The sequence below is a fragment of the Oncorhynchus mykiss genome, chromosome 28 (genome assembly GCF_057628025.1).
Source record: "Oncorhynchus mykiss isolate SJ-2025 chromosome 28, ASM5762802v1, whole genome shotgun sequence".
NCBI lineage: Eukaryota > Metazoa > Chordata > Actinopteri > Salmoniformes > Salmonidae > Oncorhynchus > Oncorhynchus mykiss.
In genome coordinates this window covers 6,148,899-6,167,582 of record NC_143049.1, presented here as the reverse complement: position 1 = coordinate 6,167,582, position 18,684 = coordinate 6,148,899, and the positions used below count along the sequence as shown (strand labels likewise).

At 45.4% G+C, this 18,684-nt stretch overlaps 1 protein-coding gene and 1 long non-coding RNA gene across 2 annotated transcripts in view; one reads left to right on the top strand and one right to left on the bottom strand.

The window, feature by feature from the left end:
- The window catches only part of LOC149970689 (uncharacterized), a 184,563-nt gene that overhangs the window by 85,577 nt on the left and 80,302 nt on the right, over positions 1–18,684 (top strand). The window lies entirely within an intron of this gene.
- Positions 1–18,684, bottom strand: part of LOC110508384 (uncharacterized) — a 95,134-nt gene that overhangs the window by 16,968 nt on the left and 59,482 nt on the right. Inside the window, exon 8 of the mRNA XM_021588884.3 lies at positions 1,122–1,253. Coding sequence (XP_021444559.3) covers positions 1,122–1,253 — 132 coding nt within the window. The remainder of the gene's footprint in view (positions 1–1,121; positions 1,254–18,684) is intronic.

The following is an 18,684-nucleotide window of genomic DNA, read 5'->3' as shown; positions in this document are numbered from 1 at the left end:
GTGTTTGCAGCAGAGGAAGGAAGTCACAAGACGATGGGGGTTTCAAAACTGCAGCTGTTGAAGAAGCCTGTACTGTATATTTTATTTTGTTCATTCTCCTCTTCTCCTTCTCCTCGTCTACTCTAAGATACAGTACCGTTTATATTTCTGCTCTCTGTGTGTGACAGGATTATCAACTTCGCAACAAAATCTTATTTCTGTTATTTTGTAGATATCACAAAATAAGTAGTGAATTTAGAATGGTTTGTGTGCATTATGTACGTTAGTGGGTAAGACCCGGTATGGGAGATCTGATTGGTTGAGAGCAGGCCAGCGCCTACAAAAGGCAAGTAAGGAGTGGACGAGAAGAGAGGAACGGAGGAGGAGAGGAGTGGAACACCTTTTGACGGGTGCAACTGACACACTCCAGAGTATACTAGGAGTTCAGAAAGAGAGAAAGATAAAATCATAAAGAGGAAGAGGGATTAAGGGGGAAGAGAAGAGAAAGAGGAGATTGTCTTACTATTTGTCTCAGAGAGGCAAAAACAAAGAGAGTGAAAGAATGAGTGATTGAGAGAGCGGGAGAGAAAGACAGAAAAAGAGGGAGGGAGAGAAATCTGCGTAGTAGTCTGAGCTCTACATTCTAAATGAGGAGCCAAACAGCAGAGACTTAACCCCTTAAGCTCTGCTCACAGCCACACAGCAAAAGGAGTCAGGGGCTCAAACCTGTTTTTCTGCAGCCAAGCCAACAGTGAAACTCTCCAGAAGTAGTGCACTACATGAGAAATGGGATGTCACTTTGTCCCATAGTGTGACTGACGTGTCAGAGTTAAGGGCTCGGCTCCACCCACATGTTGCGGTTCCACATGGCTGTAATCCCACCCAGCAGTGTAACCAGAAACCAGGCCCCGGACCAAGTTTGACTCAGGAAGGTCTGTGTTATGGCGGCAAAGCCATTCAAAGAGGAGCTCTCTGGGTAAACAGGACCTCTCTTTCACAATTTGACCATTAAGTTAACACAAATTTACTGTACATACAAACCATATGTTACGTAAGCAATACACAAATCTCCCCATGACACACTTACCTCATCCCGCCCACTCCACCACCCACATGCATACACACACAGACATATCCCTCACCTCCATGGCTGTGGGTGTGTATCCCTGTCCATTCTCCCCCGGGGGTATAGGCGCTGGGTGCAAGGTGATGATGTCATTGTCCTCTGGGGGCTTCCAGATGTACTGCTCCCCGTTTCCCATGAACACTGCCTCCTGGTGGACACACAGAGAACAGGGCTCTGCTGTCAGCCTGGTAGCCAGGGCCTATATTCACTACTCAAAGCACCGACGCAACACGATATATATTAAGGCCAACATTGCAGCAGAAGCAAACTCCTTCCTCCGCTACTCTTTCATCCACGTGAGGATACAATACCTTAAGTTTCCCAGGGAAGCTGTGAAGTACCGGGGAAGTTAGGACTACCAATGTGTCTCTCCTCATTCAGAAGGCTCACTGATGTCAACACCAAAGCTGACTGAATGTGAATGGTAATGGTGGTAGTAATGGTGAGAGCCCAGTATTAAGAGAATCCTGTTGTTACTTAGTGTCTCTAAAACAACTACGTTTTCATTTCAGTATGTTTTAACTGAAAAGTCCAAACGTCAGTCTTTTACCAGAAAAATATATTTTTGCCTACAGATAATATTCTGCCCATATGAACACATGTATTTTAGGCCCCCAAAAAGAACAGCTCTGCATGATTGAATGAAAATCTGCAAAAAGACAACATCGTTTCACAATCTTTAATAAAAGACTCACAAACAGAAACATGCAATAGTCTGTACAGCTGGCTCCACAGTTTCCCCGCCTCCAACGCAACTCTTATCTCAGCGACATTGACAAAAAGTTTTGCTCAACAAAAAAACACAAAAGCAAGAATAATAAAGTCTCACAAATACTGTACATACAAACCATATGTTATGTAAGCAATACCCAAATCTCCCCAATATACTGTGTGTGTGTGTGTGTGTGTGTGCGTGTGTGTGTGTGTGGGGGGGGGGGGGGGGGGGGTGTCTGTGTGTGTCTGTGTGTGTCTGTGTGTGTGTGTGTGTGTGTGTGTATGTGGGGGGGGTGTGTTTGCATTGAGAAATGACATGGTTGTTGAAATGGTTTCCCCTCCACCGTCTCCCCTCCACTGTCTGCCCTCCACCGTCTCCACTCCACCGTCTGCCCTCCACCGTCTCCCTTCCACCGTCTCCCCTCCACCGTCTCCCTTCCACCGTCTCCCCTCCACCGTCTGCCCTCCACCGTCTGCCCTCCACCGTCTGCCCTCCACCGTCTCCCCTCCACCGTCTGCCCTCCACCGTCTGCCCTCCACCGTCTGCCCTCCACCGTCTGCCCTCCACCGTCTGCCCTCCACCGTCTCCCCTCCACCGTCTCCCCTCCACCGTCTCCCCTCCACCGTCTCCCTTCCACCGTCTCCCCTCCACCGTCTCCCCTCCACCGTATCCCCTCCACCGTATCCCCTGCACCGTCTCCCCTCCACCGTCTCCCCTCCACCGTCTCCTCTCCACCGTCTCCCCTCCACCGCACTGCCCTCCACCGTCTCCCCTCCACCGTCTGCCCTCCACCGTCTTCCCTCCACCGTCTCCCCTCCACCGTCTCCCCTCCACCGTCTGCCCTGCACCGTCTCCCTTCCACCGTCTGCCCTCCACCGTCTCCCCTCCACCGTCTGCCCTGCACCGTCTCCCTTCCACCGTCTCCCTTCAACTGTCTCCCCTCCACCGTCTCCCTTCAACCGTCTCCCCTCCACCGTCTCCCCTCCACCGTCTCCCTTGCACCGTCTCCCCTCCACCGTCTCCCCTCCACCGTCTCCCCTGCACCGTCTCCCCTCCACCGTCTCCCCTGCACCGTCTCCCCTGCACCGTCTCCCCTGCACCGTCTCCCCTGCACCGTCTCCCCTGCACCGTCTCCCATCCATCGTCTCCCCTCCACCGTCTCCCCTCCACCGTATCCCCTCCACCGTATCCCCTGCACCGTCTCCCCTCCACCGTCTCCCATCCATCGTCTCCCCTCCACCGTCTCCCCTCCACCGTATCCCCTCCACCGTCTCCCTTGCACCGTCTCCCCTCCACCGTCTGCCCTCCACCGTCTCCCATCCATCGTCTCCCCTCCACTGTCTCCCCTCCACCGTATCCCCTCCACCGTATCCCCTCCACCGTATCCCCTCCACCGTATCCCCTGCACCGTCTCCCCTGCACCGTCTCCCCTGCACCGTCTCCCATCCACCGTATCCCCTCCACCGTCTCCCCTCCACCGTATCCCCTCCACCGTATCCCCTGCACCGTCTCCCCTCCACCATACTGCTGTCTCTTGTCCTTTTGTTTTTTTCTTCATATGAAATATAACTGAACAAAACAGTACCGTCAGATAGAGGGTAAAATGTTTTTGAGGAAATTTCAGTGGTTAAAGAATCATGTGTGATGTGTTGCATATACACGGCCCCCAGATCAAAGATGCGCCCCACGTGTGTGTGTGTGTGTGTGTGTGTGTGTGTGTGTGTGTGTGTGTGTGTGTGTGTGTGTCAAAAGACAGCCCACTCAGTGCACAGCTGCCCAGAAATCAGACAGCAATCATGAACAGAATCAGATGCTGCCATCAAATGAGATGTTCTTCTTCATCGGTGGATCTTTTTAACTCTTGGTCAATCAAGAGGTTTCTCAGTCTCAAGTGCTACCAACATCCAGATGTTTATTACCCTCTATCACACACTGTCCCCACCATCAAATCTACACTACAGAACCACTGCAGGAGAAGCCTCCCAGGGGATTTCTTTACTGAATCTCATACATATCCATCATCTATTGTGTGAGTGATTATGAATGTTTTATGAGTGACATTAGTAAATGCAATTAAAGTTAATTAAAGTTCAGGAGTAGTTTGTTGATTGTGCTGTATATACAATCTCATAGTTACAGCTTTAATGTACTTTCTAACAAAGATCAAACTCAATAATAACAAAGCCCAATAGTTAATGTTTTGTAAATTAAGATGCACTCTCCAGAGCCAGTGATGTTATATTTATTCCTCTGGCTGGTTGGCTACCTGTTTTGCTGTTTCCTCCCTCAACACACACGCAAGCGCACACACTCACACACACACTCACTCACACACGGCTTGGCAGCCATAAAGGCTCTTGCATAATCGTCCCCTCCGCTCTGCTGGCCAAGCACACAACATGTGCTCCACAGAGCAGGAGAAGGGCGGGGACGCAGGCTCACAAACACACACACTATGAAGCACATACTCACATATAGGCTACAGTACACACGCATAAACATAATATCCTTTTAGATGGTAAGAGCCCTTTTTGGGGGTACTTTGAGCAGTTTCATACTAGTTTCATCTCGCTGTGATATTCTCAGACGGATTTAGAGCTCTCAACATGGGAAACTATAAAATAATTTCATAGAATTGAACCAAGACCACTTTTTCTTGGTCACAGATGGACAAAATCACTAAGCCCTGACCTTAGAGAGACGTTTTATTTCTCTATTTGGTTAGGTCAGGGTGTGATGTTGGGTGGGCATTCTATGATGTCTGTTTCTTTGTTTTTGGCCGAGTATGGTTCCCAATCAGAGGCTATCGTTGTCTCTGATTGGGGATCATACTTGGGCAGCCCTTTTCCCACTTTCTGTTGTGGGATCTTGTTTTTGTCAGTTGCTGGTTTAGCGCTACATTACTTTACGTGTCATTTATCTGTTACGACTTCTACCAAAGTCGTTGCCTCTCCTTGTTCGGGCGGTGCTCGGCGGTCGACGTCACCTGTCTTCTAGCCATCATCGATCCATTTTTCATTGGTTTTGTCTTGTCTTCCCACACACCTGTTTTCAATCCCATCCATTACCTGTTGTGTTTTTAACCCTCTGTTTCCACTCATGTCTTTGTCAGAGATTCTGTCATAGACGTGTGTATAGGTGGCAGGGAAGTCAGGCGCAGGAGAGTCAAACGGAGTGTAAAATGGAGTCTTTTAATAAATGTCCAAGTAACATGCTCCATAACACGAATAAGAAAAATGAATATAAACAAATATGGGTTCGAAGACCCGTCGCGCACCCATACAAATAAACACTACACTGACAATAAACAATCTCTGACAAAGACATGAGGGGAAACAGAGGGTTAAATACACAACACAAAGGTGCGGATTCGGAAGGGTGATGAGTGGAAGACGGCATTTAGCACCACTTCAGGTCATTATGAGTACCGTGTCATGCCATATGGGTTGATGAATGCTCCATCAGTCTTCCAGTCATTTGTAGATGAGATCTTCAGGGACCTGCACGGGCAGGGTATAGTGGTGTATATCAATGATATTCTGATATACTCCGCTACACGCGCAAGAGCATGTGTCCCTGTTGCGCAGGGTGCTTGATCGCCTGTTGGAGCATTTCCTATAATGAGCATTATTGGAGCATTATCTATAATAATAACAATCCATCTCCTTCCTAGGGCATCGGATTTCCACTTCAGGAGTGGAAATGGAGAGCGACCGCATTACAGCCGTGCGTAATTGGCCGACTCCAACCACAGCGTTTTTTAGGGTTTGCCAGGGGTTTTGGTCAGGTTGCTGCTCCCATGACCTCACTGCTAAAGGGGGGACCGGTGCGCTTGCAGTGGCCTGCTGAGGCGAACAGGGCTTTTGGACACCTGAAGACTCTGTTTACCTCGGTACCTGTGTTGGCTCATCCGGATCCCTCTTTGCCATTCATAGTGGAGGTGGACGAATCCGAAGCTGGGATAGGAGCAGTGCTCTCTCAGCGTTCGGGTACGCCACTGAAGCTTTTTCGAAGAAGCTCAGCTCGACGGAGCGAAACTATGATGTGGGGGACCGGGAGCTGTTAGCTGTCGTAAAAGCCTTGAAGGCGTGGAAGCATTGGCTTGAGGGGGCTAAACACCCTTTTCTCATCTGGACTGACCACCGCAATCTGGAGTACATCCGGCAGGCGAAGAGACTGAATCCTCGCCAGGCAAGGTGGGCCATGTTTTTCACTCGTTTTGTGTCAAGGCAGACGCATTGTCTAGGCTGTATGACACAGAGGAGCGGTCCATGGATCCTACTCCCATACTCCCAGCTTCGTGTTTGGTTGCGCCAGAATTGTGGGAGCTGGATGCGGACATTGAGCGGGCGTCACGTGGAGAGCCCTCTCCCCCTGAGTGTCCAGCTGGTCGTCTGTACAGACGGAACGTCTGCTGTCCGCGACCGATTGATCTATTGGGCTCACACATCACCCTCCTCTGGTCATCCTGTGATAGGTCGGACGATGCGCTGTCTTGATGGGAGGTACTGGTGGCCCACTTTAGCTAAGGACGTGAGGATTTATATTTTCTCCTGCTCGGTGTGCGCCCAGTGCAAGGCTCCTAGACACCTGCCCAGAGGTAAGCTACAACCTTTACCCGTTCCTCAACGGCCGTGGTGGCACCTGTCGGTGGATTTCCTAACCGATCTTCCACCTTCACAGGGTAAAACCACGATCCTGCTCGTTGTGGATCGGTTTTCGAAGTCCTGTCATCTCCTCCCTTTGCCCGGTCTCCCTACGGCCTTACAAACTGCAGAGGCCCTGTTTACACACGTTTTCCAGCACTATGGGGTGCCTGAGGATATAGTGTCTGATCGGGGTCCCCAGTTCACATCAAGGGTCTGGAAGGCGTTCATGGAACGTCTGGGGATCTCGGTTAGTCTTACCTCAGGTTTTCACCCCGAGAGTAATGGGCAGGTGGGGAGAGTTAACCAGGATGTGGGTAGGTTTCTGCGGTCCGATTGCCAGGACCGGCCGGGGGAGTGGGCGAAGTTCGTGCCCAGGGCAGAGATGGCACAGAACTCGCTACGTCACTCCTCCACTAATCTTACTCCTTTTCAATGTGTATTAGGGTATCAGCCGGTTCTGGCTCCTTGGCATCAAAGTCAGACTGAGGCTCCTGCGGTGGACAATTGGTTTCGGCGCACTGAGGAAACCTGGGAGGCAGCCCACGTCCACCTTCAGCGCGCCATAAGGCACCAGAAAATTGGCGCAGACCGTCGTCGCAGTGAGGCCCCGGTGTTCGCACCAGGGGACAGTGTCTGGCTCTCGACCCAAAACTTGCCCCTCCACCTGCTCTCCTCAGGCCGGTGGTGGCTGGCCCTCTCCAGGAGGCTGAAGTGCGTGATGTTCCTCCGCCTCCTCTAGACATCGAGTACAATCCGGCGTACTCTGTTCGATCCATTTTGAATTTGACACGTCGGGCGAGAGGCCTCCAGTACCTCTTGGACTGGGAGGAGTACGGTCCGGAGGAGAGATGCTGGGTTCCGGTGGAGGACGTGTTAGATCCTTCCATGTTAAAAGAATTCCACCGTCTCCATCGGGATCGCCCTGCACCTTGCCCTCCGGGTCGTCCCCGATGCCAGTGTAGACGCGCAGCTGGAGCCCCGCGTCAGAAGGGGGGGGGGGGGGGGGGGGGATACTGCCGAAGTCGTTGCCTCTCCTTGTTCGGGCGGTGCTCGGCGGTCGACGTCACCAGTCTTCTAGCCATCATCGATCCATTTTTCATTTTCCATTGGTTTTGTCTTGTCTTCCCACACACCTGTTTTCAATACCATGTATTACCTGTTGTGTATTTAACCCTCTGTTTCCCCTCATGTCTTTGTCAGAGATTGTTTATTGTCAGTGTAGTGTTTATTTGTATGGGTGCGCGACGGGTCTTCGTACCCATATTTGTTTATATTCATTTTTCTTATTCGTGTTATGGAGCATGTTACTTGGACATTTATTAAAAGACTCCATTTTACACTCCGTTTGACTCTCCTGCGCCTGACTTCCCTGCCACCTATACACACGTCTATGACATTATATTTCTTGTTTTTTGGGTTGTTCATTTAATAAATTCAAAATGTACGCCTACCACGCTGTACCTTCGTCTCATTGGTGTCTCTGCACACTCAGTGGACGTTAAGGAGAAATTATCTGTCAACGTTATAGTGCCAATATTGTACTGTCGCTAAGTATGATCATACTTATTTAAAAGTTATATGAAATGTGAAATCTTATAGTACGTCATTTATAAATTGATTGTTACTATATAATTTCAAGCCCTAATACCCACTTTTGTTGAATAGGAAAGAAATCTTATATGATTTCTCATATTTTCATAACATTTGTACTATGAACTTGAGCTCGTGTCCTCAGAATGAGCACACCTCAGCAATCAGAATGAGCACACCTCAGCAATCAGAATGAGCACACCTCAGCAATCAGAATGAGGACACCTCAGCAATCAGAATGAGGACACCTCAGCAATCAGAATGAGGACACCTCAGCAATCAGAATGAGGACACCTCAGCAATCAAAATGAGGACACCTCAGCAATCAAAATGAGCACACCTCAGCAATTGTTTTACCAGATAGGTGACTTACAGATCTTTCTAAAAACTATGCAACATTACCATTTATTGTTTATGGCCATCTCATGAAAAATAATTACGGTTGGGTATATCTATTTAGGCGGAAATCAACATTTTGCCCTGTCATTCAGCTACAAACAAGAGACAACGCTTTCTCTAAAACACACATACTAAACAGACAAAAACAAGCTCTCTCTCAAGGACACACTAGAGAAGCTGATGACACCAGGGGCGGCCCGAGTTGTTTGGGAACCCTAAGAGAGATTTGGCCTGGGGTATGGGCACGTTCATTTGAATATTCAAATATCCAAATGGACGTTAGTATTAGATTACTTGGGAGAGTATTCATTTTTGACTAAATGGAATAAAATCATCTATATGACATTGCTGCAAAGCCTACATGGGATACATTCAACATTTTAACGACAGTTTTTATGAGTGCACCCCATACAAAAGACACACTGGTAGCCGATACACTTTCCACACGTGTAGCTTTTTGTTATTGTCAGGCAATGAAAGCAGCGCAACAGTTAGAGGCTCCATGTGTAGCATCTGAAGTGGGAGATGTCTAACTGATGCAAAATGTAATAAACATTCAGGAGTTCAGTTGGCTAAATGAGGAGTAGGCTACAATGATCAACCAACAGGTAGGCTGTTGTTTCATTAAAGTTGTTGTAGACAAGGACGGGAAGTGCAGCACAATAGCCTCAATTAGCCTTGCTACTTTAACTAGCTAGCTGGCTTACAACGATTTAATGCCGTCAATACAGGCAATATCAGATGGTATGATAGATAACCTATGGTAGCAACAAGTTTGTCTAACTAGTGTGAGTCGGTATGGCTATTTTCCCTCTCTCTCTTTCCCTCCATGCCACACATAGACTGTCACACACACCGGCCACTGCTCCTCTCTCAACACTCCCCCACCCTTCGGCTGAAAGAAGCAGAGTGCAGCGCACCGACTCTCTGTCTCGCTCGAGAAAGTGCCCATTTAAATTTCCCAATTCTTTATTATTGATATTATTTAAATAGTGAAATCATTTCAAATGCCCATTCCTAGTTTGGTGGCCCCCCACCTCGCGGTAAAAATATGTAGTGGTCCCCCTCTTGACAGCGGAGAGTTATTTCATGCAATTCTACTCATTGTGTCTTGGGGAGGACAGAACATTTTGCCGTTTCAAAGCACATTTCCTGCAATTCTACTCATTGTGCCTTGGGGCAGACAGAACATTTTGCCTTGGGGCGGACAGAACATTTTGCCTTGGGGCAGACAGAACATTTTGCCTTGGGGCAGACAGAACATTTTGCCTTGGAGCAGACAGAACATTTTGCCTTGGGGCAGACAGAAAATTTAGCCTTGGGGCAGACAGAAAATGTAGCCTTGGGGCAGACAGAAAATTTTGCCTTGGGGCGGACAGAACATTTTGCCGTTTCAAAGCGAATTTCCTGCAATTCTACACATTTTGCCTTGGGGAGGACAGAACATTTTGCAGTTTTTAAAACTCATTTCATGCAATTCTATTCATTTTTCCATGGGGCCGAGAGAACATTTTGCAATTTGAAAGCTAATTCTAAAATGTCCCATGACTTATGCCATGCTCATGTGATATCTGAGTGAGAGTGACCAACAACATCTATGGGGGCTCCCTGGAGGTCAGTGCCGGTAATGATTACTACAAGGTGTAGATAGCTGGCTAGACTAACTTACCAATTAAAACATCTTTAGGTGACATGGTCTAATTGAGTGACTGTCAGTGACTGACATTACAAGAGAAAAACTACTGACGCTTTACCAAATGTAGAAGTTGCACCTTCTTGATTATACTATTCTAACTCTTAGCAGTAAGTTGTGACCTCGAGTTCCTAAAAAAAAAATGAAAATAAACTGAAATGTTTACATTTTTTGGGGGGTTGGGGGCCTGTAGCCCTGAGGGGTATCCTACGAAGCAAGCTAGATCTACTCAACGTTTTCTAAAGCTAGCCAGCTTCAGTAAGCTTCACATTCCAGGTCAGGCTTCATCTGTACTACGATGGTGGATATTGCCTGTCCTCCTTCCGCTAACTCGAGCAGGCTTGTAACTGCACATGCATGTCACACATGGCTAGTCGAATGCAGAACTCTTTATTGAGACGACGCTGAAACATAAATCCATGGGTGGGTCAGTGACACATTTTCATTTGTGCCGAAATCAAAATGAAAGAAAATATATCTTTCAAATTCAGCAGACTATAGTGTGAAATATTGTTTTAGAAGTTCCGTCTTTATTTTATTACTCATCGTTAATGGCGTCTTTGGTGTGCTTATCAATGCACAAATGTTCCTCACTCCCATCTATATATTATTTCATTAAGTCATACAAAAGTGTTACATTGTGTGAAGTTTAAAACGCATTCTGTCATTACTAAATGTGTAATGTGATATACAGTATTTTAACATTGCAATTTTTTAAAGATAAAAAACATGTAATTAATAAAATATTTAATCAGTTGTCTTCCTCAGATGAAGGGGGTGATAATGCAATCTTTGCAAGAGGGAGGGAATCTGATTTCATTGGTCTTGGCTCAGACATTTCATTCAGTTGAGTTAGCCCTGAGTTAGCCTGCCCTGGAGCAGAATAGTTCTGAAGGAAATTTACCTGGCTAAAAGGTGAGCCACTTTTGTATGATAGGTTAAATTTAGAGTTGACCAAAGTTACTTCGCTCACTCCTTAAACCTTTTTCTTAGGATACCCCTCAGGGTGACATGACACATACACCGTTGTATTTAATTCACACAATATGCTCACATCCACATACATTCACAAACACTCACTATTATACACATTCTGTTAAAATACAGTGTACTCAAACACATACATACAGTAGAAAATAATTAGAGCATATACAACACAGACACACACCCACTGCAAAGAAAACATTGTTTACTGAGTCCAAGGTGTTAAAGGAACTTGACCCCAAAAAAACATCTGGGTCAGATGTTTTAGGCCCTTTCTTCTTTAAGGTTGCTGCCTCTATCATCGCCAAGCCTATCTCCAACCTTTTTAACCTGTCCATCCTTTCTGGGGAGGTTCCCATTGCTTGGAAGGCAGCCACTGTTTGTCCTTTATTTAAAGGAGGAGATCAAGCTGATGCAAACTGTTATAGGCCTATCTCTATTTTGCCCTGTTTATCAAAAGTGGTGGAAAAACATGTCATAAATCAACTGACTGGCTTTCTTGATGTCTATAGTATTCTCTCTTGTATGCAATCTGGTTTCTGCTCAGGTTACGGATGTGTCACTGCAACCTTAAAGGTCTTAAATTATGTCACAATTGCCCTTGATTCTAAGCAATGTTGTGATACTATTGTTATTGACTTGGCCAAAGCTTTTGATAAGGTAGACCATTCCATTCTCGTGGGCCGGCTAAGGAGTATTGGTGTCTCTGAAGGGTCTTTGGCCTGGTTTGCTAACTACCTCTCTCAAAGAGTGCAGTGTGTAAAGCCAGAACATCTGCTGTCACCAAGGGAGTACCCCAAGGCTCGAACCTAGGCCCCACGCTCTTCTCAATTTACATCAACAACATAGCTCAGGCAGCAGGAAGCTCTCTCTATCCATTTATATGCGGATGATACAGTGTTATACTCAGCTGGCCCCCTCCTGGATTTTGTGTTAAAACGCTCTACAACAAAGCTTTCTTAGTGTCCAACAAGCTTTCTCTGCCCTTAACCTTGTTCTGAACACCTCTAAAACAAAGGTAATGTGGTTTGGTAAGAAGAATGCCCCTCTCCCCACCGGTGTGATTACTAACTCTGAGGGTAGTCACCTCATTCAAGTACTTGGGAGTAGGGCTAGAAGGTACACTGGTCTTCTCAAATCAATCAAATCAAATGACATTTGATTAGTCACATACACATGGTTAGCAGATGTTAATGCAAGTGTAGCGAAATGCTTGTGCTTCTAGTTCTGACAGTGCAGTAATATCTAACAAGTAATCAAATTTGTTGACAACAACTACCTTATACACACAAATCCTGTTCCCTGAAGTCCACGATCATCTCCTTTGTTTTGTTGATGTTGAGTGAGAGGTTATTTTCCTGACACCATATTCTGAGGGCCCTCACCTCCTCCTTGCAGGCTGTCTCATCATTGTTGGTAATCAAGCCTGGCACTGTAGTGTCGTCAGCAAACTTGATGATTGAGTTGGAGGCGTGCATGGCCATGCAGTCGTGGGTGAACAGGGAGTACAGGAGAGGGCTGAGAACGCACCCTTGTGGGGCCCGAGTGTTGAGGATCAGCGGGGTGGAGATGTTGTTTCCTACCTTCACCATCTGGGGGCGGACCATCAGAAAGTCCAGGACCTAGTTGCACAGGGCGGGGTGGAGACCCAGGGTCTCAAGCTTAATGATGAGTTTAGAAGGTACCATGGTGTTGAATGTTTAGCTGTAGTCAATGAACAGCATTCTTACATAGGTATTCCTCTTGTCCAGATGGGATAGGGCAGTGTGATGGCGATTGCATCATCTGTGGACCTATTGGTGTGGTAAGTAAATTGTAGTGGGTCTAGGGTATCAGGTAGGGTGGAGGTGATATGATCCTTGACTAGTCTCTCAAAGCCCTTCATGATGACAGAAGTGAGTGCTACGGGGTGATAATCATTTAGTTCAGTTACCTTAGCTTTCTTGGGAACAGGAACAATGCTGGCCATCTTGAAGCATGTCTAGGCCGGCAGCCTTGCGAGGGTTAACACGTTCAAATGTTTTACTCGCGTTTGCCACGGAGAATGAGAGCCCACAGTCTTTGTATAGTCCTCAAAGCGCACAAAGAAGTTGTTTAATTTGTCTGGGAGCAAGACATCCTGGTCCGCGACGGGGTTTGTTTTCTTTTTGTAATCTGTGATTGACTGTAGACCCTGCCACATACCTCTTGTGTCTGAGCCGTTGAATTGTGACTCTACTTTGTCTCTATACTGACACTTAGCTTGTTTGATTGCCTTGCGGAGGGAATAGCTACACTGTTTGTATTCGGTCATGTTTCCGGTCACCTTGCCCTGGTTAAAAGCAGTGGTTTGCGCTTTCAGTTTTGTGCGAATGCTGCCATAAATCCACGGTTTCTGATTTGGGAATATTTTAATCGATGCTGTGGGTATAGCATCGCCGATGCACTTTCTAATGAACTCGCTCATCGAATCAGCGTATTCGTCAATGTTGTTGTTGGACGTAATGCGGAACATATCCCAGTCCACGTGATCAAAGCAGTCTTGAATCAGATTGGTCGGACCAGCGTTGAACAGACCTGAGCGCGGGATGTATGTATGTATGTATGTATGTATGTATGTATGTAATAACACTTAAGATTACCTGGGGTAACAATGTTAGAAATAATAGATAAAGAAACAAAATACTGCATAGTTTCCTAAGAACGCGAAGCGAGGCTACCATCTTTGTCAGTGCCTTCTTCCTTCTGTTTCTGTTTCTCTCAGCACTTATCAAAGCTGCAGGCTAAGGTTAAATCTAGACTTGGTTTCTCTTTCGTAATCGTTTCTCTTTCACCGCATCTGCCAAACTAACCCTGACCTTCAGATGACCATCCTACCCATGCTAGATTACGGAGATGTAATTTATAGATCGGCAGGAAAGGGTGCTCTCGAGCGGCTTGATGTTCTTTACCATTCGTCCATCAGATTTGCCACCAATGCTTCCTTTAGGACACATCACTGCACTCTATACTCCTCTGTAAATTGGTTATCTCTGTATACCTGTCGCAAGACCCACTGGTTGATGCTTATTTATAAAACCCTCGTAGGCCTCACTCCCCCCTATCTAAATTACCTACTGCAGCCCTCATCCTCCACATACAGCACCCGTTCTGCCAGTCATATTCTGTTAAAGGTCCCCAAAGCACACACATCCCTGGGTCGCTCGTCTTTTCAGGTCGCTGCAGCTAGCGAATGGAACGATCCACAAAAAACACTCAAACTGGATAGTTTTATCTCCATCTCTTCATTCAAAGACTCAACCATGGACACTCTTACTGACAGTTGTGGCTGCTTCGCGTGATGTTTTGTTGTCTCTACCTTCTTGCCCTTGTCTTGTTGTCTGTGCCCAATAATGTTTGTGCCATGTGTTGTGCTGCTCCCATGTTGTGTTGCTACCATGTTGTTGTCATGTTGTGTTGCTACCATGCTGTGTTGTCATGTGTTGCTGCCATGCTATGTTGTTGTCTTAGGTCTCTCTTTATGTAGTGTTGTGGTGTCTCTGATATGTGTTTTGTCCTATAGTTTTATTTTATTTTTAATCCCAGCCCTCGTCCCCGCAGGAGGCCTTTTGCCTTTGGTAGGCTGTCATTGTAAATAACAATTTGTTCTTAATTAATTAGTCCTTATCTTCTTAGGGATCAAATTCCGTTAACGGGATCGATTTGACAACATCCGGTGAAATGGCAGAGCGCCAAATTCAAATTAAATTACTATAAATATTAAAGTTTCATGAAATCACACATGCAATACACCAAATTAAAGCTACACTTGTAATCCAGCCAACGTATCAGATTTCAAAAAGGCTTTACAGCAAAAGCAAACCATGCGATTATCTGAGGATAGCACCCCACCAAACAAATACATGACATTCATATTTAGAAATAGTGATATAATTCATGCCTTACCTATTAAGATCTTTTTCTGTTGGCACTCCAAAATGTCCCATAAACATCACAAATGGTCCTTTTGTTCGATTAATTCCGTCGTTATATATCCAAAATGTCCATTTATTTGACGCATTTGATCCAGAAAAATAACGGTTCCAACTCGTTACCTGTAAACTTGTTCCAAACATTTCAAACAACTTTCCTAATACAACTTTAGGGATTTTTTTACGTAAATAATCTATCAAATTTAAGACGGGATAAACTGTGTTCAATACCGGACGAAAACAAAGTGGAGCGTGCTTTCAGGTCGCGCGCCTCTAACAAACAGTACACTTCACCCGACCCTCGTACTGAACTGCCCTACTTCTTCAGTACACAAAAGAAAAACATCAACCAATTTCTAAAGACTGTTGACATCTAGTGGAAGCGATAGGATCTGCAAGCAACTGCCTTAGAATTCTAGATTCTCATTGAAAACCCATTGAAAAGAGAGTGACCTCAAAATAAAATATTCCTGGATTGTTTGTCCTCAGGGTTTCGCTTGCCAAATAAGTTCTGTTATACTCACAGATATCATTCAAACAGTTTTAGAAACTTAGAGTGTTTTCCATCCAAATCTACTAATAATATGCACATCCTAGCTTCTGGGCCTGAGTAGCAGGCAGTTTACTTTGGGCACACTTTTCATCCGGATGTGAAAATACTGCTCCCTATCCTTAAGAAGTTTGAACTGACTAGTTAAATAAAGGCTAAATAAAAATAAATAAAATACTTTACACAGCTCTGTTAATCTACCAAACCTGTGACCAAGCAGATTATAATCACCCTGTTTGTGCTGTGCAAATGCACGTGAGCGCGCAGACACACGCAGACACACACACACACACACACACACACACGCACACACACACACACACACACACGCAGACACACGCAGACACACACAGACACACACACACACGCAGACACACGCAGACACACGCACACACACACACACACACACACACAGACACACACACACGCAGACACACGCAGACACACGCAGACACACACACACACACACACACACACGCACACACACACACACACAGACACACACAGACACACACACGCACACACACACACACACGCACACACATGCAGACACACGCAGACACACGCACACACACACACACACACACACACACACACACACACACACACACACACACACACGCACACACAGACAGGCACAAAATGCACACACACACAGTAAGAGAAAACAGGTAGGACTGCCAAACACACAGGAAAGTTTGATCTTTATCATTGTCCCTCCATTACCCCCTTTCAGTGCTGCCCACACTATACACACTATTTCCATCTGGTTACAAAATGATTTCAGACCCAGGGCACATAATGAGTTATAATATCTGACCTTCTATTCATGTGGACAGGTAAGGTCAGTAGAGCACATGGGGCTGGAAATAGTGATAAAGATCAGGCTCGAATTGCTCCCTACACACTGATCTAAGATCAGTTTCAATGGTTAAGATTAGTATTGAGGTGAGTGTGATCTGATCGTAGACCTGTGTTTAAGGAGGGACTTCAACCCGGAGCATTACAGATCTACTCTTCCTCTGACATCAAACACTGAGCACTGACCAGAAGGAATAGTTCCCTCTGGTGGGTAAATGAAGGAATTGACAGGTTAATATTTCTGCCACACAGCATGTACACTGTAAACCCCAAGGCAAATTTAACTCAAAAACTTCTAGTAAAATAAACACAAAGTCAATGAAAAGTCATTATTACTTCAAATGTGTATGTGATACCGACTCAGAACTAAATGAGAAGTCAAATCAACTCTATTTTTTAAGTTATGACAACAAATAAACTTTTTTCCCAGTATGCGCCACTGCAGGTTAATTCTTTGTAATTGTTTATAATATCGCTAATTTTGCATGACTGACTGATTTATCAATGTTATGCTACACAAAGATAAATAACATACAGGCCTACTTATAGACATAATGTGGCCTGTAAACCATGAGTTCTGGCCATTGTATTAGGATGAAGCCTCAAAATAAGAATTTAGGAGATATGTAATGTATTGTCATAAAGAGTTTAATAATGATAACATTTTCCTAGGAGCTCACTTGTTGAAGGCCACAGGGACTGAAAATGAATTAATTCAACAACCATGTCCCTGTCACTAACCAATATAGTCGAGATTAGTACCTAAATCTACATGGACGCTATTAACCAATAAACATTCACGTGGGCGTGGTCTGGCACATAAATGCATGTAAATCAGTCAAGGATATTCGTATGGTAACACAATTTGGTACACATGTTGCAAACGCTCAACATATGCAAGACAATTCATTCCGGCCACACGGTGGCGCTATAATAGGCACATATTTTTATCTCTTTTAATCTCTGAAATTTGAGTCTAGCTAACCCACGCGATATCTCAGACACCACTGGCCCGATGTAGACAACACTTGGGTGAACGATGTGTCATGCTACAGAGATCAGTCAATTAACAAAATTACATTGATTGGCCCAAGGGTGGTGCTGCATCATTCATGGGTTACTACATGTTTACTGTTGCCTTTTTTAACTCGTATTATTATCTATCGTAATGCCTAATCACCCTTCATGTACATATCATCAGTTGAAGTCGGAAGTTTACATACACTTAGGTTGTAGTCATTAAAACTCATTTTTCAACCACTCCACACATTTCTTGTTAACAAACTCTAGTTTTGGAAAGTCGGTTAGGACATCTACTTTGTGCATGACACAAGTAATTTTTCCAACAATTGTTTACAGACAGATTATTTCACTTATAATTCACTGTATCACAATTCCAGTGAGTCAGAAGTTTACATACACTAAGTTGACTGTGCCTTTGAACAGCTTGGAATATTCCAGAAAATTATGTCATGGCTTTAGAAGCTTCTAATTGACAACATTTGAGTCAATTGGAGGTGTACTGTGGATACATTTCAAGGCCTACTTTCAAACTCAGTGCCATTTTGCTTGACATCATGTGAAAATCAAAAGAAATCAGCCAAGACCTCAGAAAAAGAATTGTAGACATCCACAAGACTGGTTCATCCTTGGGAGAAATTTCCAAATGCCTAAAGGTACGAAATTCACCTGTACAAACAATAGTATGCAAGTATTTATCACCATGGGACAATGCAGCCGTCATACCGCTCAGGAAGGAGACGTGTTCTGTCTCCTAGATATGCACATACTTTGGTGTGAAAAGTGCCAATCAATCTCAGAACAATAGCAAAGGACCTTGTGAAGATGCTGGAGGAAACAGCTACAAAAGTATCTATATCCAGAATAAAATGAGTCCTATATCGACATAACCTGAAAGGCCGCTCAGCAAGGAAGAAGCTACTGCTCCAAAACCGCCATAAAAAAGCCAGACTACGGTTTGCAACTGCACATGGGGACAAAGATTGTACTTTTTTGAGAAATGTCCTCTGGTCTGATGAACCAAAAATAGAACTGCTTGGTCATAATGACAATTTTTATATTTGTATGAAAAGGGGGACGCTTGCAAGCTGAAGAACACCATCCCAACCGTGAAGCACGGGTGTAGCAGCATCATGTTGTGGGGGTGCTTTGCTGCAGGAGGGACTGG